The sequence below is a fragment of the Psammomys obesus genome, unplaced genomic scaffold, assembly GCF_907164565.1.
Source record: "Psammomys obesus unplaced genomic scaffold, mPsaObe1.curated_primary_1811, whole genome shotgun sequence".
Taxonomy (NCBI): domain Eukaryota; kingdom Metazoa; phylum Chordata; class Mammalia; order Rodentia; family Muridae; genus Psammomys; species Psammomys obesus.
This window is the reverse complement of record NW_026585895.1, coordinates 41,195,895-41,221,599: the sequence shown is the minus strand read 5'-3', so window position 1 is coordinate 41,221,599 and position 25,705 is coordinate 41,195,895. Positions and strand designations below refer to the sequence as shown.

The 25,705-nt window shown below is 36.9% G+C and overlaps 1 protein-coding gene across 1 annotated transcript in view; it reads right to left on the bottom strand.

Annotated features, from left to right (window-relative positions):
• The window catches only part of Lrp1b (LDL receptor related protein 1B), a 2,073,786-nt gene that overhangs the window by 735,107 nt on the left and 1,312,974 nt on the right, over positions 1 to 25,705 (bottom strand). The window contains exon 20 of the mRNA XM_055599725.1: positions 23,136 to 23,318. Coding sequence (XP_055455700.1) covers positions 23,136 to 23,318 — 183 coding nt within the window. The remainder of the gene's footprint in view (positions 1 to 23,135; positions 23,319 to 25,705) is intronic.

The following is a 25,705-nucleotide window of genomic DNA, read 5'->3' as shown; positions in this document are numbered from 1 at the left end:
GGTATCAGTCTTTAAAAGAATAAAATTCTTGTACTGTTAGCGTTGTTGGTGGACCTGGAAGGCATTATGTTATGGCAAATGAATCAGATATTAATTACAATATAAATATAATATCTCATGCTCTCACATGTTAGTGTTCAACAAATAAGTGAAAGGTCTATCTCAATAGAGACTCATCATTACTAGAAATTATGAAAGATGAGAGGATGGATAAAGGGGGAGGAACCCCAGTACACGTAATATGGATGTGTTGAAACAGCACACATAACCCAATTAATATGTAGAGATCATAGATGTCCATAAAATCTAAAAAAAATTGTTAATGGGTGTGTTTCTTTAAAATATAGAATTTTTTTTCAAAATACTGTGATAACATCAAAACATACATACATTTTAATAAAATAATGATATTTTGTGAATATAGGATGTTAAAAAGCTCTTGAAATTGAAAATGTAACCTAAAATGTCAGTTTGATTCCATTTCCCCTCTGGTACGTGAGTCAAGATAAAAATGTTGGATAATTAGACAGATTTGAGACCAGTCCAAGAAACAACTCAAATGTTGAAAACCTGTACATTTAAGGAACTTCCTCATGTAAGACAATGTTTTTTTTTTAAATGATCAAATAGAAAGTATGTGAGCTCTATCACAAGCAATCTAAATCAGAAATTTTTGTATGAAATGTTATATATCTGATCACCTCCCCGCTGGGGGATGCAGCTTTGTCAGTCCACAGAGGAAGACAATGAAGCCACTCCTGATGAGAATTGACAGGCTGGGGTCAGGTGGAAGGGGAGGAGGACCTCCTCTATCAGTGGATTAGGAGAGGGGCATAGAGAGAGAAGAGGGACTGGGAGGAGACTAGGGAGGAGGCCATAGCCAGAATAAAAATTGTATAAATTTTAATAAATATTATGATAATAATAAAAAGGAAATGATGTATATTGCTGTTTTGAATGTTATGGAAAGACTGGCAGAAATTTAAATTAGCATCTCAAGAAAGTAACCAGGATTGCAGCTCAATATACAGTAATAGTGATTTTAGTGACAAAGAATGAGCACAAGATAATAAGAAAGAATATGATAAGACACCAATTTGGAAAGGTGTTAAAAAAGTAGATGTGAGCTTTCTTGAACATTAAAAGGATTCATGTATACATGAATATGTATGATTTTATTTCCATAAATGCATTAATATATGTATACATATGCCTTGCTGTCCTCAGGAGACTAGTTCCAGGAACTTACACACATCCACAGTTGGTTAATTTGCAAGTCCTTGATATTAAATTGTGTATTATTTACCTATAAAATGCTCATATCACTGCATTACTTATAAAACCCAAAGTTAATACAGTGTAAATGTTAAATAAATATTTGTAAGTATTACTTGGGGTACAGTGACAGGAAAGTACATATTTGATATATATTCAGTAGAGACATAATTTTCTTTCAAATATTTTTAGTCAGTTTTTAGCTTATTCCATGGATCTCAGAACCCCCAGCTACAAAAGAAAATCTTTCTAGAAGACTGCACAGACAATAGGTAAAGGTGATTGTTCCTGTCCCAAGAAAGAATGAGGCACTAACACGGGGCAGAAGGGAGATGGATTTTGAAAAATACTTCTGTGGTGTATTATCTTCCTCTCACATACATCTCTATTGTGGATTGGTTTTTAAAATGATGAAGATGAGATGTATGTATACCTCACAAGTCCAGCAGACTGAAAAGACAGTTACACGGCGTTCAGATAGTCTGTGAGATATTCTTTCACAGAGGCCATAGAAAGCAAACCAGCAACAACAACGAATTCCTTGGCCCTGTCACCTTCAGTGAGGAACTTTTGATCCAACTCAGAAGGCAAAACTGATGGAGAACACACAGTTGCTGCACAATATACAATTCTGCCCTCTGAAATCTGGCATCCTCTACTTAAGGAATACATTGTGTGGAGCCTTTTACAAATTCAGCACAGCAACAGGGGAGTCCAAGAATGAGACAGTTCCCACCTTTGAGTTGGTTAATCAAGGTAACATTGCCTCTCTTCTCATGCAACACCAGTGCTACCTGACATTCTCTCCAAGGCTTTAGAACAGCATTAGAACAAACACATCTGCAAATCATTAAAATCCTTCACTGCGAAAGTCACAGTGAATCTCCGAGGCATCCTAAATGTAATGTAAATTCTGCTGGAGGAGGTAAAGAAATCTTATCTAAAATTGTCTCCAAAGTTTTAATATAGAACACCCAGAAATATGATCTAATGTCATGACGGAGCCTAGATCAAACTTCCAAATTAAAAAGAAAAAATGCCTTCCTCGCATATTTTAGGGGAGGTTTGAAACTGAGTTGCTCTTCATATCTTGAGTGTTTGATCTTAATTCTAACCAAAATTTAGATAAAGTTGAACTAATTATTGTAGTTTCATAAATTTTTAAAATCACAGTCATTAATTAAATAAACTTTAAAGCAGATAATCTCAGTAAATACATTTAAAATGCTGCTTTTTGTTTAATTCAGATCAAGAGTGATAATCACTTGTTGAAATCATAGACGAAGTCTTGGATAGCCAGAGACTGTTGGTTTCATGGACTATGCTGCTACCTGCACATAGAAGTCGCTAGGACGTGCCTCATGTTGTTGGTATCAAAAGAAATACAAAGTAATAGTGGTCAGATGGGCTAGAGAAATAATTAATAACTATAGAATGCTTAATAAGTATTCAATAATATAAAAATAAAACACTCCCAGATATTCCTAAAACTTTCCCTTATCTTTAAAATAAAGGTTTAAAAATGTGTTGAAGTAATACTCAAACAAGTAAAACCTTGCTGTTTACAAATTCACTTTTAGAATGGGCTGAAAGTAGTGGTGGATGATAGTTATTGAGTAGAGTTCTGTATAATTTCCGATTTTTTGTATTTTTTTATCCGATAACTATATAATCAATATTTTATTATGACAAGTATATATTTTTGCTTCGCATCAAAATATTAAAAGGAGCAAGTAGCAACAAAACTGAACAGCAAACCCAGCCCAGTGGAGCAAAGGCATCTGGTACAATCACACCATGTCACACACACCACACACACACACACACACACACACACACACACACACACACACGACAGGTGTTTGTGCAGTACACATTCTACGTTAAATACCGCTGTGAAATCGATAGCTCAATGAAAGTTACATGTATTTCTGACTACATGAAATATACTAGAGTTTTGAAATAATAAAATATCTCTTCCTGAGATTTTCTTCTCTATTAAACTGTTTGGAACATATTATTTTTTTAATGGAAGGCCTTTGATTTTGGATTTTCATGGAATTTCTAGGTGTGTGAATGTTTCTGTCTTTATGTCTATATGCCTTTATTGTGCTTTTGGTTGTTTGCCATCTTCCATTGTGTTTTTCTTTTCATTTTTCTTAGTTTATTATCATTGCTAAGAGGCTTGTTTATTTTCAGAGAGATACAGAAAGAGCGTGGATCAGGGTGGAAAGGGTGGTGGGGAGTAACCAGGAGGAGTAGGGGGGTTTGTGATATGGCTACATCCAGTGGAAAAAAATCTGATTTCAATAAAAGAAAAAATCAGCAAAAGGCAAAGACTACAATAAAAAGGTGACTTTTTGATGATCGTCTCCACTAATATTTATCATCTTTGTTGCTATAAATGTGCTCATTTTGTTTTGTTTTGTTTTGCCACCCTATGTGGCCTGCAGCTCACTATGAAGACCTTCCTCTCCATAAACTCACAGAAGTAGATGGCATTAAAGGTGAGTGCCACCACATATTGCTAGACTCTTAGTAAAAGGAACTGCATGTTATGGAAGAAACTTTCGTCTCTTAGAATAGAGCTCGCAATTAATATTAAAAATATGAGGACTGGTCATGGTGGATGATATCTTTTATGTGTTCTTGGATTCAGTTTGCAAGTATTTTATTGAGTATTTTTGCGTCAATGTGCATTAGAGAGATTGGTCTGAAATTCTCTTTCTTTATTGGAGTTTTGTGTGGTTTAGGTATTAAGGTGACTGTGGCCTTCCTCATAGAATGAGTTTTATAATGTTCCTTTTGTTTCTATTTTGTGAAATAATTTGACAAGAATTGGAATTAGGTGTTCTTTGAAGGTCTGGTAGAATTCTGCACTGAAACTATCTGGCCCTGAGCTTTTTCTTTTTGGATGGGTGATTTTGATGACGGTTTAGGGGATATAGAACTATTTAACTTATTTACCTAATCTTGATTCAACTTTGGTAAATGGAATCTATCAAGAAAATTGTTTCCACAAGGAAAGCAACAGAACCCAAAAATTTGGGCACAGGGGTCTTTTCTGAGACTGATACTCCATCCAAGGACTATTCATGGAGATAACCTAGAACCCCTGCACAGATGTAGTTCATGGCATCTCAGTCTCTAAATGGGTACCCTAGTGAGGGGAACGGGGACTGTCTCTGACATGAACTCAGTGGCTGGCTCTTTGATCACCTGCCCCTAAAAGGGGAATAGCGTTACCAGGCCACAGAGGAAGACAATGCAGCCAATCCTGATGAGACCTGACAAGCTAGGGTCAGATGGAAGGGGAGGAGGAACTCCCCTATCAGTGGACTTGGAGAGGGGCATGGGAGAAAATGAGGGAGGGAGGGCAGGATTGGGAGGGAATGAGGGAAGGGACTATAGCTGGGATACAAGAAAATAAACTGTAATTAATATAAAAATTAAAATTAAAATTAAAAAAAGAAAATTGTCCATTTCATTTAGATTTTCAAATTTTGTTTAGTGTAGGCTTTTGAAGTAAGACCTAATTTTCCTTAGTGTCTGTCCTTTGTGTCCCTTTTCATTTCTTATTTTGTTGATTTGGATAGTGTCTCTCTAACTTTTGGTTAGACTTGCTAAGGGTTTGCCTATCTTATAGATTTCCTCAAAAAACCAAGTCTTGGCTTTGTTGATTCCTTGAATTGTTTTCTTTGTTTTTAATTTATTGATTTCCACCCTGAGATTGATTATTTCCAGCTTTCTCCTCCTCTTAGGTGTCTGCTTCTTTTCTTTCTAGGGCTTTTAGATGTGGCGTTAAGTTGCTTGTATGAAACACCTCGAATTTCTTTCTGAAGGCACTTAGTGCTATGAGCTTTCCTCTTAGCACTGCTTTCACTGTGTCCCACAAGTTTAGGTATGCTGTGCCTTTATTTTTATTTAATTCTAGGAAGTCTTTAATTTCCTTTTTATTTCTTCCCTAACCCACCTGTCCTTGAGGAGAGAGTTATTTAGTTCCCATGCATGTGTAGGCTTTTTGTTATTTCTGTTATTTTTGAGGTCTACTTTTAAAGCATCATTGTCTGATAGGATACAAAGGATTATTTCAATCTTCTTGTATCTGGTGAGGCTTGCTTTGTGCCTGACTATGTTTTCAATTTTGGAGAAGGTTCCATGATGGGCTGAGAAGAAGGTGTACTCTTTTGGATTTGAGTGAAAATTTCTGTAGACATCTATTAGGTCCATTTGATTTAAGACCACTGTAGGTGTCATTATTTTTCTATTTAGTTTCTGTCTTGAAAATCTGTTCCTCAGTGAGTGTGGGATGTTGAAGTCTCCGACTATTAATGTGTTGGGATCTGTGTGATTTATGCTTTAATAGCGTTTCTTTTATGAATGCAAGAGTCTTTGTATTTCGGGCATAGATGTTCTGGATTGTGGATGTCCTCAGGTTAAATTTTTGTGTCACTCTATTGTTTAATTTTGGCTGTACAGTAAGATTCTTGTATGTTTAAGGCTATTTTTTCTTTCTTTTTTGTTTTTTTTATTAGTTACATTTTATTAACTCTATATCCCAGCTGTATCCTGCTCCCTCATTCCCTCCCAATCACACCCTCCCTCCCTCATCTTCTCCCTGCCGCTTTCCAAGTCCACTAATTGGAGAGGACCTCCTTCCCTTTCATCTGACCCTGTTTTTTCAGGTATCTTCAGGACTGGCTGCAAAGTCCTCCTCTGTGGCCTAGCAGGACTGCTTCTCCCTTGGGAAATAGGGAGGTCAAAGAGCCTGTCATTGAGTTCCTGTCAGAAATAGTCTCTGTTCCCCTTACTATGGGAAACCAATTGGTTACTGAGCTACCACAGGCTTCATCCAAGCAGAGGTTCTAGGTTATATCCATACATGGTCCTTGGTAGAGTGTCAGTCTCAGAAAAGACCCCTGTGCCCAGATATATTTGGTCCTTATGGAGCTCCTCTCCTCTCCAGGTCATACAAACTCCCCCCTCTTTCTTATGATTCCCTGCACTCTGCTGAAGGTTTGGTTATGAGTCTTACTATCTGCTTTGATACACTGCTAGGTAAAGTCTTTCAGGGGCCCTCTGCGGTAGGCTCCTATCCTGTGACTTGTTTTTTTCTACGTCCAATGCACCTTCCATTTGTCTTTCTAAGTGAGGATTGATCATCTTACCTCGGGTCCTCTTTCTTGTTTATCTTCTTTAGGTGTATAGATTTCATTATGTTTATCACATCTTATAGGTCTATGTAAGTGAGTATATAGCATCTGTGTCTTTCTCCTTCTGGGATACCTCACTCAGAATGATCTTTTCTAGATCCCACCACTTGCCTGCAAATTTCATGATTTCCTCCTTTTTGATTGCTGAGTAGTATTCCATTGTGTAGAAATACCACAATTTCTGTATCCATTCCTCCGTTGATGGACATCTGGGTTGTTTCCAGGTTCTGGCTATTACAAATAAAGCTGCTACAAACATGGTTGAGCAAATGTCCTTGTTGTGTACTTGAGAAAATTTTGGGTATATGCCTAGGAGTGGTATAGCCGGGTCTCGAGGAAACACTATTCCTAATTGTCTAAGAAAGCGCCAGAATGACTTCCAAAGTCGTTGTACCAGTTTCCATTCCCACCAGCAATGGAGGAGGGTTCCTTTTTCTCCACAACCTCTCCAGCATGTGTTGTCACTTCAGTTATTTATCTTAGCCATTTTGATGGGTGTAAGGTGAAAATCTCAGGGTCATTTTGATATGCATCCCCCTTATGGCTAAGAATGTTGAGCATCTCTTTAAGTGTTTCTCTGCCATTCTATATTCTTCTACAGAGAATTCTCTATTTAGCTCCGTACTCCATTTTTTAATTGGTTTACTTGATTTATTGCTTTTTAACTTCTTCAGTTCTTTATATATTCTGAATATCAGTCCTCTGTCAGATATAGGGTTGGTGAAGATCCTTTCCCGGTCTGTAGGCTGTCGTTTTGTTCTGAGGACAGTGTGTTTTGCTTTACAGAAGCTTTTCAGTTTCATGAGGTCCCATTTATTGACTGTTGCTCTTAGAGCCTGTGCCTTTGGTGTTCTGTTCAGGAAGTTGTCTCCTGTGCCAATGAGTTCTAGGCTGTTCCCCACTTTTTTTTCCAACTGATTTAGAGTATCTGGTTTTATGTTGAGATCCTTGATCCACTTTGACTTTAGTTTTGTGCAGGGTGATAAATATGGATCTATTTTCATTTTTCTGCATGTAGACATCTAGTTGGACCAGCACCATTTGTTGAAGATGCTGTCTTTTTTCCATTGAATGGTTTTGGCTTTTTTGTCAAAAATCAAGTATTCATAGATGTGTGGGTTTATTTCTGGGTCTTATATACGGTTCCATTGATCCTCCTTTCTGTTTCTATGCTAGTACCGTGCATTTTTTATTACTATTGCTCTGTAGTACAGCTTGAGATCGGGGACGATGATACCTCCAGATGATCTGTTGTTGTACAGGATCGTCTTGGAGATTCTGGGTTTTTTATTTCTCCATATGAAGCTGAGAATCTTTTTTTCAAGGTCTGAAAAGAATTGAGTTGCTATTTTGATGGGAATTGCGTTGAATCCGTAGATTGCTTTTGGCAGGATGGCCATTTTCACAATGTTAATCTTACCTATCAATGAGCATGGAAGATCTTTCCATCTTCTGAGATCTTCTTCAATGTCTTTCTTCAGAGACTTAAGGTTTTTTTCAAACAGGTCTTTCACTTGCTTGGTTAGAGTCATCCCAAGGTACTTTTTGTTATTAGTGGCTATTGTGAAGGGTGTTGTTTCCCTGGTTTCTTTCTCAGCCCCTTTGTCTTGGGTATACAGGAGAGCTTCTGATTTTTTTGAGTTGATTTTGTATCCTGCCACTTTGTTGAAGGTTTTTATCAGCTGAAGGAGTTCTCTGGTTGAATTTTTGGGGTATCTTTTTCTTAAGGTTGGGGATTTTCTTGAAAATATTTTCTGGACCCTGCTGCCTGGAATCTTTTTTGTCTATTCTTAGGTTTCATCTTTTCATGGTGTCCTTAATTTTTTTGGATGTTTTGTGACCGGAACTTTTCTGTTTTTTGTTTTATTTGAAAGATGTATCAATTTCTTCAATTCTATTTTCAAGGCCTGAGATTTTCTCCTCCATCTCTTGTAGTGTGTTGATGATATTTACCTCTGTGATTCCTGATCTCTTTTCTGAGTTCTCCATCTTCAGAATTTTCTTAATTTGTGTTTTCTTTACTGATTCTAATTCCATTTTCTTTTCCTTTACCTGTGTGATTGAAGATTCCTGTCTGTCCTTGATGGCCTTTATTTGCTTGGTTGTATTCACCTCTATTTATTTGAGAGATTAGTTCATTTTCTCTTTATTTGTCTCTGATAATTGCATAATCATAGATTTAAGATCATTTTCCTGTGTTTCAGCTGCATTGGAATATCCATTGATTTGGGGGGGTTTTGGCAAAGCCATAATGTCCTGTTTTTTTGTTGATTATATTCTTATGTTGGCCTCTAGCCATCTGGTTGTCTATAGCCTTGACTGTTCCTGGATCCTCTGCCCCAGATGGAATCTGACTGTCTTTGGAGTCTGGAGTAGTTTTCAGGAAGATGACAGGAGTCCAGGGACTCAAGAAGTGGTGCTGGCGATTCAGATGGAGCTATAGAAGAAAGGGTGTGGGCTCAGTTGTCTAGAGTGGCTTGGGAGCTGAGGCCTTGATGGGTAGGGCAAGGGCTGGTGTGTGTGCCTGCATGGGAGTGTGCCTGGAAGGTCAGTAGGCACACATAGGGGTCTGGTGAGCAGGTGAATTTACCTTGGTGGATTCTGCATGGATGGCAATTGGGAAAGTCAGGCCTGCCAGACTCTGTTCTTCTGCTACTAAGATTCAGCTGGGTTGCACCATCTTGGATTCATGATCAACGTGCTTCTATTGTTTGCCTTGACTCTATGGAGTAACAAGAAGAACCGTGGCTTGGATGCTGAGAACTCTGTCCCAGGAATCCCGACACTGCCCACAGGGGGGAGGGGGCAGTGGGAGGGATCTGATGTCTGGCTGCTACAGAGGAGGGTCCCTGGGCCTTGGGCTTCACACTTGCTGGAGTATGAGGAAAGTGCTGGATTCCCCTGTTTGAGACTCTCAGACCCAAGAGAAGGCCATAGAAGGCCTAGGTTTGATTGACCTCAAATGTCCCAGGAATCCTGAAGCTGTCCCAGAAGGAATCTAATGTCTGGCTCTTAGTGTGGGTGTGAGAGGGTGTAGGGTATCCCAGGACTTGGGGCTCCACACTAGCCAGGGTATGCAGAAAGTGCAGGGGGTCCACAGTTTGAGAGTCCCAAGCCTGGGAGATGGCCACAGGGCACCTGGATCTGGTTGGCCCCACCTCACAGGATGTCCCCTCCAGCCTGGGAAGTTCCAGGGTCGATGCTCTGGATCCAGCCGCCTGTCTACTCACTCACTGGTTTCCTAATCTTTGATCTTCTGCCCCTCAGATACAGTACACACTGTTTGCTGCCATCTTGGAACTCCTCATTAGATATTTTTAAATGGACCAAAAAGGTAGTCAGAAAAGGACATGAAAAAATAAAATAAAAAGCTCAAGGTCTAAATGCTTAGGTGGTGAAGGGTAAAAGGAAAGGAAGACCAACACAGAGGAGACCTGACCTGCAGCCAAGCATGGCAATGAAATTACAGGCTTTATCATCGACCGGCAGTAGACAGCCACTGGGTATTTGATAAACTTTTTATACACATTTCTATTGATTCTTTGGGAATTGAACATCATACACTATAGTAAAAATAATTTCTTAGTCCTTCCATGTCCATCCCTCACCATTGTAACCTTTCCTTGAAAAATAAATAATAAAAAATTAAATTAAAAGGAAAATAAGTAAAACAAGTTCAATTTGTGTCATCGGTTTACTCACTGGATCATGGTCACACTCTCAGTGAACTGAGTCCTCCCTACTCCCAACCCAAATCCCAGCCAGAAGCGATCAATTCTGGAGAGCTAACTTCAGAAACCTTATGCTTTTTTAAGAATTTTCCCAATTATTTCCTGTTTGGGCTGATACTTTTTGGCTGTGTTGGGGGTGGGGTTGGGGTAGGGGTTGTCACAGAAACCTTCCATATTCATCTTTATCAATTGTGCATCTGTACTCACCAATATCACTGCAAAAGTATCTTCCTTGCTCCTTACAGTCAGCAGGAGCTCAGATCATGGACTTCCACATGATGTCTGGTAACAGCACGGACTAAGAACTGACCTCCAGCTTTTGTAGGACCATGGACCCAGACAAAGCCCTCAGAGACAGCTGGACTAACAGACTCAGGTGGCCACTCATATCAATATGGCTCCTGTGGCATTTTGTACCACTGACATCAACATGGCCTTCATGTTGCACATGTTCAGGCTGCAGCCAGACTACAGTCTGGCTTCATGGCCTTTCATGGCCACATGGGCCAGAGTGTCAACATAGACCCTGGCTGCAGTGGGATCTTGGACTCAGACATGGCTCTTGGTGGAAGCACTACCCTAGCATCACCATGGCCTGAGGTTTTTATCATCTCTATTTAATGTGTGAGGAGAGTGGAACAAATGCTTGGTAAATCCCGTGAAATTATTCAGTTATTGAAGAGCAAATATGGTCCCTGACAGATCACTGGGAACTGAAGTGTTACTTCTGGTAAACTCAAAGAGAAAATTCCATCAGTGGTAGATTGCAAAGCATGAAGGGATACATAGAACACAAGACATCTACACAAGGTGAAGGTGGAAGACAGAGATGAATAAAGTGAAAAGATTTTTTTTTCCGGTTGTTGGACAAGTGTTTATGGAGGGGAAGACAATTAGTATGGAGAAAGAAAATGAAGAGCAAGAAACAAAAATGATAAAAATTTTCCATTGTATCACATTGTACAGGCCCTTAAAATCAACAAAACAAGTACACCAAGAGAAAACCCACCAAAAAAAAAAACAAAAAACAAAAACCCAAAACAAAACAACAACAAAACTAAACAAAAAGGAGGAACAATGTTAACCTTAGAAAAAATAAACACACAGCCAAAGGGTTACAATTTTTTTACAGAGAAAAATCAACAGCAAATATACAATGCTCATGAGAAGAAATTCACAAAGAATTTCATTAGCTTTGTGACACATAGATGATGAAAAGCTTACCATGTTATTTGTGTGAGAAATAAATGAAAGTATTCTCCTGGCTAATTATAGAAAAAGAGGATCCTTTTAGGTTGAAAACCCTAGAGTAAGCTTCATTTTTATACTATCTTTGTTGATTTAATACCAAGAGAGAAAATAAAACAAGTCAAACTCAGAAAGGAGCAAGGCTTTGGAATTCTCAGAAACCAGCAAGGCTTTGGAATTCTCAGAAACCAGCAAGGCTTTGGAATTCTCAGAAATCCATAGTGCATTGTCAGAACACACCTGTTCAGCACAGACCAGGATACCAGTAAAGGTGAACCCTGAGCTCATCAGCTGATTTGGTTACATCCTTTTGCTAAAGACCACTTTATATACAATTCGTAACCGGACTTTGAGATCTGACAGGCAAATCTATGTTGTGTATTTTAATGGAATCTACCGTAAAAGAATATGACTTAGCATCAATTTTTAACAATCTCTGGAAAGACAGTTAATCAAAAAAGATACTATAAAAAAATGACACTCACATAGTACTTTTCCCATAGCTCTCGTTCCTGCTACATAGAGACAAAAATGTAACAACCCTCTTTAATCTTCAAGAAATGATCTTTGTTATAAAAATGTTTCAGTTTTTATTCCTTAGAAGTCGTGTGCCAATTGTGATATCATCTCCATTCTCAACATGTAGTCACAATGACAGCACTGAGTTCTGTTTCTACTTTATGGGGTGTTACAGTATTTGTACCTGCCCTGTTTTGCCCCCGAGTCAGTCTAAGTTTCTAACTGGCAATTTCTTACAAAGTCTCATAAAAGTCCATGCATTACGTTTAATAAAGGTTCGTTTCAATTTATTTGACAATTGCAAAAACTTAGAAAAATTAAGATATTCATCAGTAGATGATTAAATTTTTAAAGTTCTTTTTCACTGTGAAAAGAATGGAGAGAATAACCTATGGAAAGACATGGGAAAATGAGTTCATACTTCTAAGCGAACAAAGCGAGAATGAAAAGTCACAGCATTGTGTCACTTCAGACATGTCACTACAGACATTCTGGAAAAACCAAGACAGTAAGAAGGGGGAGATAAGGACGAACAGGCTTGTGACCTGAGTATTTTACATGGTAATGTGAACGCATCAGGCCCATCAGTGTGCAATACCAAGACCTTGGTGCAGGGTGACTCGCTACTGCATGGTCACTAATTGTAACAAATACCCTCTGCTGCAGGACGTTTATACTGAGTGAAGCTGGGTGGGGGAGATAGCAGAGGGGGTATCTGAATTCAATATTGTGTCTGTCAAAATTTGCTTGCCGCTGTAAAAAAGCAAAAACAAACAAACAAAAACCCCCAACCTATCTTTAAATTCATGGTAAAAGTTTTACTGTATTTAACTTAATTATAAAACCTCAACACGCCTACACTGTTATTTATTAATTGTTTGAAAGTATTTAAGTTTGAACACACATTATACTAGCTACTTTTCTCAGGGCTGTGCCCAAAATGCCTGAGAATACAACTTAAAAGGAGTAATTCTGTGTATTATCTCATGGCCTTAGAGGTTTCAACTTTGTGTGCATCCCATAGCAGCACTGATGTTAGCCCCATCATGGGGCAGAGTACCCAGTCATCTGAGCTGTGGCAGGGGCTGCCCACTTCTTCACAGAGGTGGACAGCAAGCCGACAAGGGAGTTACAGCTGCTAACTGCTATTTTCTTTCCTTTTAAATTCCACTCAGCTCCCTTCCTTCTCCAGCCTAAAGGATGGTGTTTCAACCTTCTGCGGGAGTATTCGCCAGCTACACACTTAATCTTCTAGAAGAATTGCTATGCACACACAAACACACACATCTAGAAGTGTGATAAATCTCTTCAGAAACACTTAGTCAAGTTGACAATCAAGTTGACATTACATACTGGTTTTTAAAATCATTTGATGTTAATTTCTAACTTATTATTCTGTCTGAGGAATACCTTACATAAATTTTTATTTTATTTTTTTTTTAATTTGAAAGACGTTTCTGAAACCTATGGTCACTTTACTTTTATGAGTTTGCCAATGGGCATATGAGTCTTCACAAATTTAATGACTTAAGCTTATCAAAAGTATTATTCATTTTTAATAAAATAAGATACATGTATTTGTTTGCATCATTCTTCAAATGCATAAACATTTATCTGTATAATAAACTAGTAGAGGTGTAATTTTGGATGAATTAAAAATCACATTTTAACAACGCTCACCCTCACACCCACGTGTGCACGCATGTCCACACTCATGTACTGGTGCCATGAGGACATTTTAATTATCACCGAATGGTGCTAAATGATATGCAATCCCACTCAAATTTTGCATGGCCTTTTTCCTATTAGTGGTGTTATGAAATGGGTATTTCCTGCAAAATTCGTAGTGAAATCTTAGCTCCCATGTGATGAGTTTTGGAGACAGGGCTCTCGAGAGGCGATTAAATCATGAGGGTGGAGTGCCTACACACCAAGAAGCCTACTATGTAGATATTAGTTGTGTGATCACCAACAGGATACTGATCTGGAAATGAATGTTCTTTAAGCTACCCAGTGCATAGTAACTAATTACAGCATAATGAACCAATCAAGACTGTCTCATTCTTTACATTTTTTCTCAACCACTTTGCTTATCCTGTGTATGTTTGTGTGTGTGTGTGTGTGTGTGTGTGTGTGTGTGTATGTGTGTATGGGTGTGCATGTCTCTATGTGTATGTGTGTCTTCATGTACTGTGTATATGCAGGTTTGTGGTATTCATGTTAGATCTAATATTTTATATGTTATTTGCATTTTGAGAACACCAACATATTTATTTTACTTAATTTTATGTTCTATTTTCATTTAATTATGAGTAATACATTTTGTGATGGCCACTTTATATACTGATTTTCATAGACAGAGCTTTCCTCATGCCTTAAAGTCCTAGTCTGCAGTCCCTTCAAGATGAGAAATTTTTATATTTTCAAACTGACATTTGAGACAATTTTGAAAATAAACATAAACTCTGAAATGAATAATTTGGAAGGTTTGTTGTGGTCTTTTGGCTTATAAAAGTGATAATTCAAGTAAGTAAGTAGAAAAATTGAAAGAACTATAATTGAATTCATGTTTTAGACCAGCGCTTACATGTGTAATTTATTTCAGTATCACTAATGTTCAAAAGGGTTTATAAAGTCAACATTAATGTGGAGTTGTGACTTATGGCTTCCAAATCCTAATGCATAGTGCATCTGAGGGACAGATTACATTTCAGGCACAGGATGGGTAAATTACCACCTTCCCCACAGTTTTTTCAAAAGGAGGTATTAGTCTTTTTCACAACCCTGCTTTTAGACACTAACTTGTGATGTCTCCGGACAAATTGGCTATAAACATCTTTAGTATAAACAAATTAAAGATGTAATCCAAATCCTATTAAAGCATTTCTAAGATTTCAGTTTTTTCATAATTGCCAGCAATCTTCCTCATACTTGAGTTTCTAATTAAATTAAGTCTAAGGAAGCTGTTTTTAAGTGCCTACTGAAGACCATCACTGACTTCTACATGGGAGCATTAGGCACAGGGCTATAAAACATTCTATTAAGTTTTCCTAGTCACCTCATTTATTATTTATCCTTTTATGTATATTTTCTGTTCATGTAAATTGAAATCAATTTTTACTGACTAAAAGTTTACACTGCTATTTACCTTTTAAAATAAATTACAGTGTGTGTGTGTGTGTGTGTGTGTGTGTGTGTGAAGTCAGACAACCATGAATGTCTTTCTCTGCCCACATCCATCTTTGAAAAAAGGCATTATTTCTCACTGACCTGGAACTCCCCAAGTAGGTGAGGCAAGTATATCTCCATCTACCTTCTCAGTGCTGGCTTACAAGAATGTGCCACCATGCTTTTAAATTTTTCCAAGGGTTCCATGGACTGAATGATGCTCCTTTAACATAGCACTAATAATTTTAAAAATAGACAACCGAGAATTGTATACATTAAGGGAATACATGACATATCATTTTAATATATGTATGCAATTTGTAACATGCAGATCATGGCATATCCAGTACTACAAACTGAATAATTATTTTGTGTTGGGAAAGTTCAACGTTCTCTTTGCCAGCTACATGGAAGTGAATGGCTGGTTGTGTCAGTTACTGTATGTACCAGAGATGCTTAGAACTCCTCATAGCCAACTGCACCCTAACTGTCGCTTACCACACTTTGTTCAGTCCCTGCCCCTTTCCCCACATGCTGTAACTATTACTTATGATGCTTGCCTTTACTGTTTTTTATCTGTTTTTTTTATGGAGTAATTACATCCTTACGTATGATTCTCATGCAGGTTTGAAAAACTTAAATCTCACACTTGGGTAACTTGAACGTAGGTTTCTCCTCATTGCTTTATGTCTGGCTTTCACACATTTCCTAGAATCTTATTTACATGAATAACGAAGACTACTGTAGACAGATTTCAGCCATGCAATTGCTTTGAGTTATATTAATTGATCTGAGTTCGGACATTGGGTTTTTTAGCACCAGAATTAGGAGGCTTTAATTCATATATTTGATTTAAAAAAAAGTTATCTGTGAATTTGTGAATGTTCCAAAGAGAATTTCTAACCCCTCCCAAATCTAGTTTGTCTAACCACTATTCCCCAAATAAATTTTTTATATGTAAATTATAAAAAGTCACAAAAATTATGAAAAATCATGTTAGAGCCCAATCCCTAGGACTTTGTCTTTTTCGTCTAAATAATTAATTTTAATCCTTAATACATCATGATTTTAAAAGTATAAAAGAAGATTTACCCCTCAACCCTGCCCATGCATCTTGAATTGGTTGTGAAAACAAGAAGACAGAAGGGAAGAACCATGTCTCATCTAATTTCACTTTTAGGCCATACTTTTGATGCTTTGACTAAAAATGCAATTTTTTATTTTTATTATTAGTTACATTTTATTAACTCTGTATTCCAGCTGTATCCAGCTCCCTTATTCTCTCCCAACCCCACCCTCCTTCCCTCATCTCCTCCCTGCCCCTTTCCAAGTCCACTGTTAAGGGAGGTCCTCCCCTATCAACAAAAGATAAAGTACCAGAATAAATAACATCAAAGTTTAAAATACCTAACGGTTTCATAACAAATAAGGAGATTCAAATAGTAATAGAATATCTTCTGACAAAAAAAAAATCAAACCCAAATGTTTCACAGCAATATTCTTCCAAATTTTCAAAAAGATCTGTAACTAATAGTTTTTTTTAAATTTTTTTGCAACTTATTTTTTTATTATTATTAGTTATATTTTATTAACTCAGTATCCCAGCTGTATCCTGCTCCCTCATTCCTTTCCAATCCCACCCTCCCTCCCTCATCTCCTCTCTGCCCCTTTCCAAGTCCACTGATTGGGGAGGACCTCCTCCCTTTTTATCTGACCCTGTTTTATCAGGTATCTTCAGGACTGGCTGCAAAGTCCTCCTCTGTGGCCTAGCAGGATTGCTCCTCCTTTGGGGGATGGGGAGGTCAAAGAGCCTGTCATTGAGTTCCTGTTAGAAATAGTCCCTGTTCCCCTTACTATGGGAAACCAGTTGGTTACTGAGCTACCACGGGCTACATCCAAGCAGAGGTTCTAGGTTATATTCATACATGGTCCTTGGTAGAGTGTCAGTCTCAGAAAAGACCCCTGTGCCCAGATATATTTGGTCCTTGTGGAGCTCCTATCCTTTCCACGTCATACTTAATCTGTTTATAAAATATATACAGAAAGGACACTTCCAAAGTCCTTCTGTGATTCAAGTATTGCTCGAATACCCAAACCAGATCAAGAAAAACCAGAAAAAGAAACTACAGGTCAATATCTCTGGGTAACATAGATGAAAGATTTCTCAATAAAACACTTGTGAACAGAATACAAACCTACATCAGAAAGATAATTCACTGGATCACATTAGTTTGACCTCAGGATTCACGGATAGTTCAACATGCATAAGTCAATATTTCATATAAAATGACTCAAGAACAAAACTCACATGATCATTTTAGTTGGCACAGAAAAATTTCTTGACAAAATTGAAAATGACTCTGATAAAAGTCATAGAAAGAGTAGGGTGAATGATAATGATAACAGTTGCCACATATGAAAAAATGACAGCCAGTATTTTCCTGAATGGAGAAAAATTCAAAGCAATCACATTAAATTTGAGAATGAGATAGGGCTGTCCACTATCCCCACTCCTTTTTATGATGGTATTTGAACCCAGTTTTTCCAGCAATAGGTAAGTGAAGGGAGTTAAAAGGGTGAAAATATGAAAATAATGTGTAAAATTAACCTTACTGGCAAATAATAGTATACATAAGACAGACCATAATATACCATCTGAGAATTTTTAAAAATTATCAACACTTTCAGCAAAATGACCAGATATAAAATCAATTTACAAAAATTAAAGCTTTTCTATATACCAACAACACAAATGGTGAGAAAGAGATAATAGTAATATTTTCATTTATAGTATTCTCAAAACTAAATAACGTATCTATAAAGAAACCTAGTCAGAAAAGTTAAAGATACTGACAATGAAAAATTTAAGTCTCTGAAGAAAAGGGATAGAAAAGACAGTAGAAAATGACAAGACTACTCATATTTGTGGATTGGTAGTAGAATGAAAGTGAAAATCACCATTTTGCTAAAATAAATTTATAGATTAAATACAAGCCCAATCATAATCTCCACAACATTTTTCACAGAAATAGAAAAAAAACAAATCAATTGACAAACCAAAAAACCCTAAAACTCACATGGAAACACAAAATAGTATAGACAGACAAACAATTCTGAGTGGGAAAAAAACCCAGTATTTTATGAGGGTTTATTAATCAAAATTTTTGTACCATACTATAGAGATATAAAAATAAAAGCAGTATGATACTGGCACACACATTCACAATGACTTACATAGACACACACACACACACACACACACACACATACACACACAAACACAGAGGGACCAATAAAATAAAAGACCCAAACTTGTGTGCATGTAACTACAGCTATTTGGTATTTGACAAAGATGCCAAGAATTTGCAGTGGATGAAGGACAATATCTTCATCAAACTGAGAAACTGTATATGTGCATGTGGAAGAATGAAATTATACTGTTCTTTATTATTTTGCACAAAAAATTAAATTCAAATGCATCAAAGTATTCATCAAACCTGAAATGTTGAAACTCTTAGAAGAAAACAAAAGAAGTATGCTATAAGATATAGGTATATAGGAAGGAACTTTCTAAATAACACATTTGCTCAACAAAAATTGAAAAATGGAACCTCTCAGAAAAGACCCTGTGCCCGGATATATTTGGTACTTGTAGAGCTCCTATCCTTTCCATATCATACTAACTCCCCTTCTTTCTTATGATTTCCTGCACTCTGCCAAGGTTTGGTTATGAGTCTTAGTGTCTGCTTTGGAACACTGCTAGATAGAGTCTTTCAGATGCCTTTTGCGGTAGACTCCTGTCATACATTCAATGCACATCCCATTTGTTTTTCTAAATGAGGATTGATCATCTTCACCCATGTCTACTTTCTTGATTATCTTCTTTAGGTGTGTAGATTTCATTATGTTTATCATATCTTGTAGGTCTACATAAGCGAGTATATACCAAGTTTGTCTTTCTCCTTCTGGGATACTTCACTCAGAATGATCTTTTCTAGAGCCCACCATTTGCCTGCAAATTTCATGATTTCCTCCCTTTTGATTGCTGAGTAGTATTCCATTGTGTAAAAATACCACAATTTCTGTATCCATTCCTCTGTTGATGGACACCTGGGTTGTTTCCAAGTTCTGGACCATGTATGGATATAACATAGAACTTCTACTCGGATGTGGCCTGTGGTAGCTCAGTGACCAAGTAGTTTTCCAAAGTAAGGGGAACAAGGACTATTTCTAATAGGATCTCAAGGGCAGGCTCTTTGACCTCCCCCCCTAGGGGAGGAGCAGTCCTGTTAGGCCACAGAGGAGGACTTTGCAGCCAGCCTTGAAGATACCTGATAAAACAGGGTCAAATGAAAGGGGAGGAGGTCCTCCCCTATTAGTGGACTTGGAAAGGGGCAGGGAGGAGACCAGGGAAGGAGTTGGGGAGGGGGAGGGAATGAGGGAGCGGGATACAGCTGGGACACAGAGTTAACAAATTGTAACTAAAAAGAAAAATAAAAATTAAAAAAAAGAAAAATGGAACCTCATAAATTTAAATATTTGATACAGGAAAGAAATAACAATTGCATAAGATGAACCCCACAGAGAAGGACAGAATCTCTGCCAAATACACATATTATAGAGAATTAACATATAGATATATATATAGATCACTCAAAAAAAAAAAACTCCAAATAATTAAGAAAACACATGACCCAATTAAAAAGTAGGCTACAGATCTGAACAGAAGGCTTTCAAAAGAAGACATGAAAGTGACTAGAAAATATCTTTAAAAGTGCTCAATATCCTTATCACCTAGGGAAATGCAATTAAAACCAACCTTGAGATTTGATCTTACTCCAATTAGAGTGATTAAGAGCAAGAACACAACTGACAAAAAAAAAAATACTACTGGCAAGGACATGAGAAAAATGTATCATTCACTTATTATTGATGGAATTGCCATCTGGTGTAGCCTCTATGAAAAACAGTATGGAGAATATTACAAAAAGGTGAAAGTAGATCTATAACATGACCCAGACACATCAATTCTCGGCATATTCCCAAAGGCTTCCAGACACTTGCTTCAGTCATGCTTATGACTGCTCTACTCATTAAGAAATACAATCAGCCCAGCTGTCCTTCAGTTGATGAATGGATAATGAACATGTGATACACATACAATGGAATATCATATGTTTGCAAAAAAAAAAAAAGAAATTGAGAACAGGCAATTTGCAGGTAAATGGGTAGAACTCGAAATTATTGTACTTTCTGAGGTAAAGCAGACCCATAAAGACAAAGTCTACATATTCTTTCTTATTGTGATTTCTTGCTCTGAACTTCTTGATGTAAGTATGAAATGTGGAGTATCTGAAGAAACTAGAAAGTAAAAAGGAACCATGGAGGAAAGAAATAACAGGACACCAGTGTTATGAACAAATACATGAAAAAAAATTGAGGGAGGCTTTAACTGGGAAGGGAAGAGAGAGAAAGCAATACAGAGGACTGAGGAGAAATAAAAATACAGTAAGGATGTTTGAAAAAGCCAAGAAGGAATCATATTATGTTTACCTAAAATTATAAATTATATATATTCATATAAAATATGTATAATATATAGTTTAAGTTAAATAATGGCGATTGGAGTAATCAAACTAAGCTCAAAAGGCATAGACTGTCCAACAAAAACCTCATCACCAAATATTAGAAACCTCCTTTTGAGTTTTGGTCAGAGTAGTGAGCATATGATAAACTGTTCTTTTTGGTTGGCTACAGAATTTTAATGTAAGTCCTATTGCTTAAGACACTACACATTTGGATACAAGACTTGAATTCTTGAATTCAATTCTTGAATTCAAGCTTGATTCTCCTAAAGGACTAGTACTCATAGTACAGGAAGATACTGTGCTTGCTGCCACAGCAGAAAAGCAATCAATAGTCTCACTGAGCTGAAACTAACAACGTGGGCCTGCAAACCACAGCAATGACCTGCAGGGCAAAGAAGCTCCAAAAATTCAATATCGGCATTATCTTGGGGTAAAAAAATAACTTTCTAATTGGAATTAAGGCCCCCCTGAATATGAGCAATCTCAAGCTGAATACTACTAACGTGGCCATATTCCTTTCTGGTGAGGCAACGGTACTTAGAGGAGAGGATATTACTGCCATTTTCCTAACCCAGTGTAATTTGTTATTCCATTTTAAGTGTTTACCCATATGGCAACAGATGAGCACAACCCTAAACACTCATCAGAGACAACTCCCTAGCAGAGATGGGGCTTATCACAGCAATTCAACTGGTCACAATGCAGAGAACAGTGGAAAGAGGTGTCCCCAGACTTAACAGACGTATCTGTTACACTATCCTACCCCTGCATCTCAGGAGACATTGTGGAAGAGGGCACAAGAAGACTGTAAAGGCAGAGGACGAGGAAGTCTGCAGGATACTGAGTCCTCTAAGTACAACAGGGAGTTGAGTATGGCTGCCTAAACAACGCTGGTATAATGGCAAAACCGGTTTATATTCCGGCGTGGATGGGGGAAATCTCACATTGTTTTATCCCTAGATGAAGAACTACAGGCAATTAATGAGCGCCGAGAGTGAGAGATTCAGTAATCCCCGGGGCTGAAACCCCCAATTTATTATCTAGCACCAAATGATCAGGACCTAACTCATAAACGTATGGGCAACACTGAGTAAATCCAGAAAGTTGTAATTTATATAGGTTATACACAGAGAAACACAATTATAAAAACAGTAGAAATTAAAGGGAAGTAGGCCACAAATGTGGAAGGGTGTGCAGCTAGGAGTCATAGCAAGGATGGAAAGGAGGAGGGTGATATAAATGCAGTGCTCAGATAACAAATTTTCAAAAACATAAAATAGCAAATATAATGTAGGAAGAAATATTATTTGGAAAGTTTTCAGTTGGAATCATGGCGTCTTAAATAGGAATGGGCTTCTAGAGAATTTATTTGTATACTACTATGATAGCATATATACATATATATGCTATTATAGTAGTATACTATATATATATATATATTCATGTTAAAGAATGACAAATCCTGTGTGTTTGAGGAATAAACAGAAGGCTGTATGTCTTCAAATGGCCATAAGCCATAACTTCGTATGCTGTTTGCAGACTGCTTTTGCACTCCCCTTCTTGCTTGACTTACAGAAAAATGGAGAAGGCTGAGAGTTTAGGATTAAGCCACCCAGAACAGCTTTACAGTAGAGGTAAATTCAAGAGGAATTCAAGAATATACTGTGAAACCCATCGGAAACTATATCATGATAGCCATCGGAAACTCTTTCAGTGATTGGTTTTATTGCTAAATAAAATATAATGCATCAATCCTTTTCTAAACTTTATCTCACATCAGGCCAAGAAAGAGAAATAAGTTAGTGAGATATCACGTGAAACTCTCTATCAATAAGAAAAGTAGGAAAGGTCATAATAGACAACTTTATGAAAAATAAATATGGCTGATAACTGTCAAAACAATTATATTCAAGTGGTAAACACTTTTAGCAGAAGAAAAGCAATGACAATGAGTCACTGTATATATAAATTGACATGTGTGATTTGCCGCCATGCCATTGGCATTTACGTTTTGGATGGGTTCTATCTATGAATTATTGAGAATAGGTTAGTGCATATCTCTTTGACCATGAGATTCTATTACAGATTCTGAACCCAAATAGATTTATTTCAGGTTTTAATCCTGTTCTTCAGGCTCTGTGATTTTTGGCAAGTTAAACACCTCTCTTTACTCCATGAGTTCCTAAAGAAACATTTATGGGGAGGGTCCCCAGACCCATGATGTTTCTCACAGATACTTTTCTACTATTACACACATACAGAATTTAACTTTCAACATATTACACACAGAATGTGATCATGTTTACCGGAGACAAAAAAATGCTTTTCAGGTATGAGCCACAGATGGAGCCTGAGCCAAAGAATTCTGCTTCCTGGATGTCCACTGTGCTCACCTGTAGTCGCGCAGGAAAACTTGGTTTTGTGGTCACACAGTCGAATGGTACCATTGCAACCTTTTTCGTCACTGCCATCTTCGCAGTCCTTCTCTCCATCACAGCGCCACAGATCAGGAATGCAGTTTCCGTCAGGGTGGCATTGAAATTCACTCCCAATGCAGCCAGCAGGAGAACGAACTTCTTCATTTTAAATGAGGAAGAAGAAAAATGGGTCAAGATGCGAGAAAAATTGTGATTTTCTGTACATACAACATTTTTATAAAACATTAATAATTTAAAACATTAATAATTAAAAGAAAATAATATTTACTGTCTCTTAAAGATTTCCTGAAGGTTTATATAAATTAGTAAATAGAATGTGTGGATGTTTTATTGTTGTCTTAATTAGTGCCTTCAGGTATTGCCTTTGAAGCACTTTCTCTAAGACATATAAACAAAATTTCTCAATAAGACTTTGCTTGTTTATTTTTTGACATTTCTTGAGTAATTTCTTTCAAATTACCAAGAAATAAATAACCAAAAAATTAGCACTCTGTGACTAAGAAAATCTTTGGAAACAGTAACTGAGAATTTAAAAGCAAAGAAACACCCTGTAAACAAAACATGTTCAATATACAAGATTTATATTTTGCAAGCAAAGCTGAAAATTATACATATGAATTTAATAAAATATTATTTGTTCTAATTCAATTAATAAGAATATAATATCCAGATACACTATTGTCCAGCCTCATGATAAAATGTAAGATAAATTAAGCATCATTAAGAGTAAGAGGATATAAACAGAGACATTGGGACATCTTATACTATAATAACAATACAAGTATAGTCAATTATATTTAAAGATTCAAAATAGCTAATATCAAAAGTATCATATTTACCAATATTTTCCAGTATTGTTCTAAAATAATTATATTAATTTGAGACTAAACTTTTAATGTAATAAATCAATTGTATATCTTGTGTTGTGATTCTTAGCAAAGTTTGTTTATCTGTGCTGACAATTATTTACCTACTTAATTTGTTGGCTTGGTAGAGGTACAATGATTTATTGATAGACTTACTTAATATCGGAATTCTGATGTCACTAAAGCAACCACGGAGACCTTGAGTTGTGCTCCTGACCATCTGGAAATGTGATGTGAGGACTACATTTGCTATGTTTAAATGAGTATTTTAATTACAGTTTTCGTTGTTGCGTTTCCCTGTGGTATTAATAGACAAGTTCTTGACTGAGTTCTTTGTTTTATGTAATGATTTACAACCACAATTATTATTAAGACATTTAGGAGAAGCTTGGTATGGCTTCCAAAGCCTTGCTAGAGGAATAAACGTTAACAATGTAGAGCCAAGAAAAGTGTCTACTGAAGCAAGGAGAATATTCAAGTTAGTACAGAAGAGGGACTCCAGTCTCCACATTTAAACACAGATGGAACTTTCCCTAGAGATTTTTTTCTTCCCTTTGTAACTTTAGAAGTCTAAACTCTGTAGGCTATTGCAACATCTAATGGCTATTACAAACAACTAAATTACAGTCATTTACAAACTAGAATGTAGCCAGGGCAGGTAAATTAGGTGCATTATGGAGATACAAGCTAGCAAGGTGGAACAGTTCCCTTAGGAATACTCAGACATATGTTTTTCATGTATGACAATAGGGTCTCTGTCACCCTATTCTTTCCAGCTACCACAGCCCTCTAGTACACACTTCAACCTTTGTTGTTTTTAGATTTATAAGAAACCAAATTTCTTAAACAAAGTAAAACAAAACAAACAAAAAAAAGGACGCTCCCCCAAATAAAACAAAAGCTAAATTTGTGTGTTCTATTCAGAAACCTCATTGTCAGGTATTACAGTGTATGAAATTGGAATTATATGTAACATTGTATATTCCTACATACTTCCCTTACCCACATAAGCTACCCAGCAATCCTTTTTACTCTCAAGAGGAAACAAGACTGTACATGTCATTTAGCATTTGTTTTATTCCTACCCAGTGGGTCTCCCATGATCTTTTACAGGTTCCCATTACCCTTATACTGAACGTTAACTATAGGGGGCTGGATAAAGCCCACAACAGAAATGAATCACTCACATGCTTCATTTTATTTTGTTAAAACACAAATAAGTGAATAAAAAAATAACAGAATTTTAAAGAAAAAGAATTAATTTTCCAAAAGGCATCTAGATAATAAATGTCAGAGATATGATCCGAAATATTGAGTTCTCTGTTCTTTTTATCACCATACTATTTTGACCTGCTAGAAGGGATTTATTCATTCAGAGGCCCCAAAATAAAATGAAATTATCTCATACAGAAATCAAGAAGGAGGACTGAGAGAGATGGCTCAGCAGTTAAGGGAACTGGCTGCTCTCTTCCATAGGACCTGGGTTCAATTCCCAGCACTCACATGGCAGCTCAAAAGTGTCTATAGCTCCAGTTCCAAGGGATCCAACATCTTCACACAGACATACATGCAGACAAAATTCCAATGCATATAAAAATAATATTAACAAAAGTAAATAATCATTGATAAATGAAATAAAGAATAATATGAAAATCCATT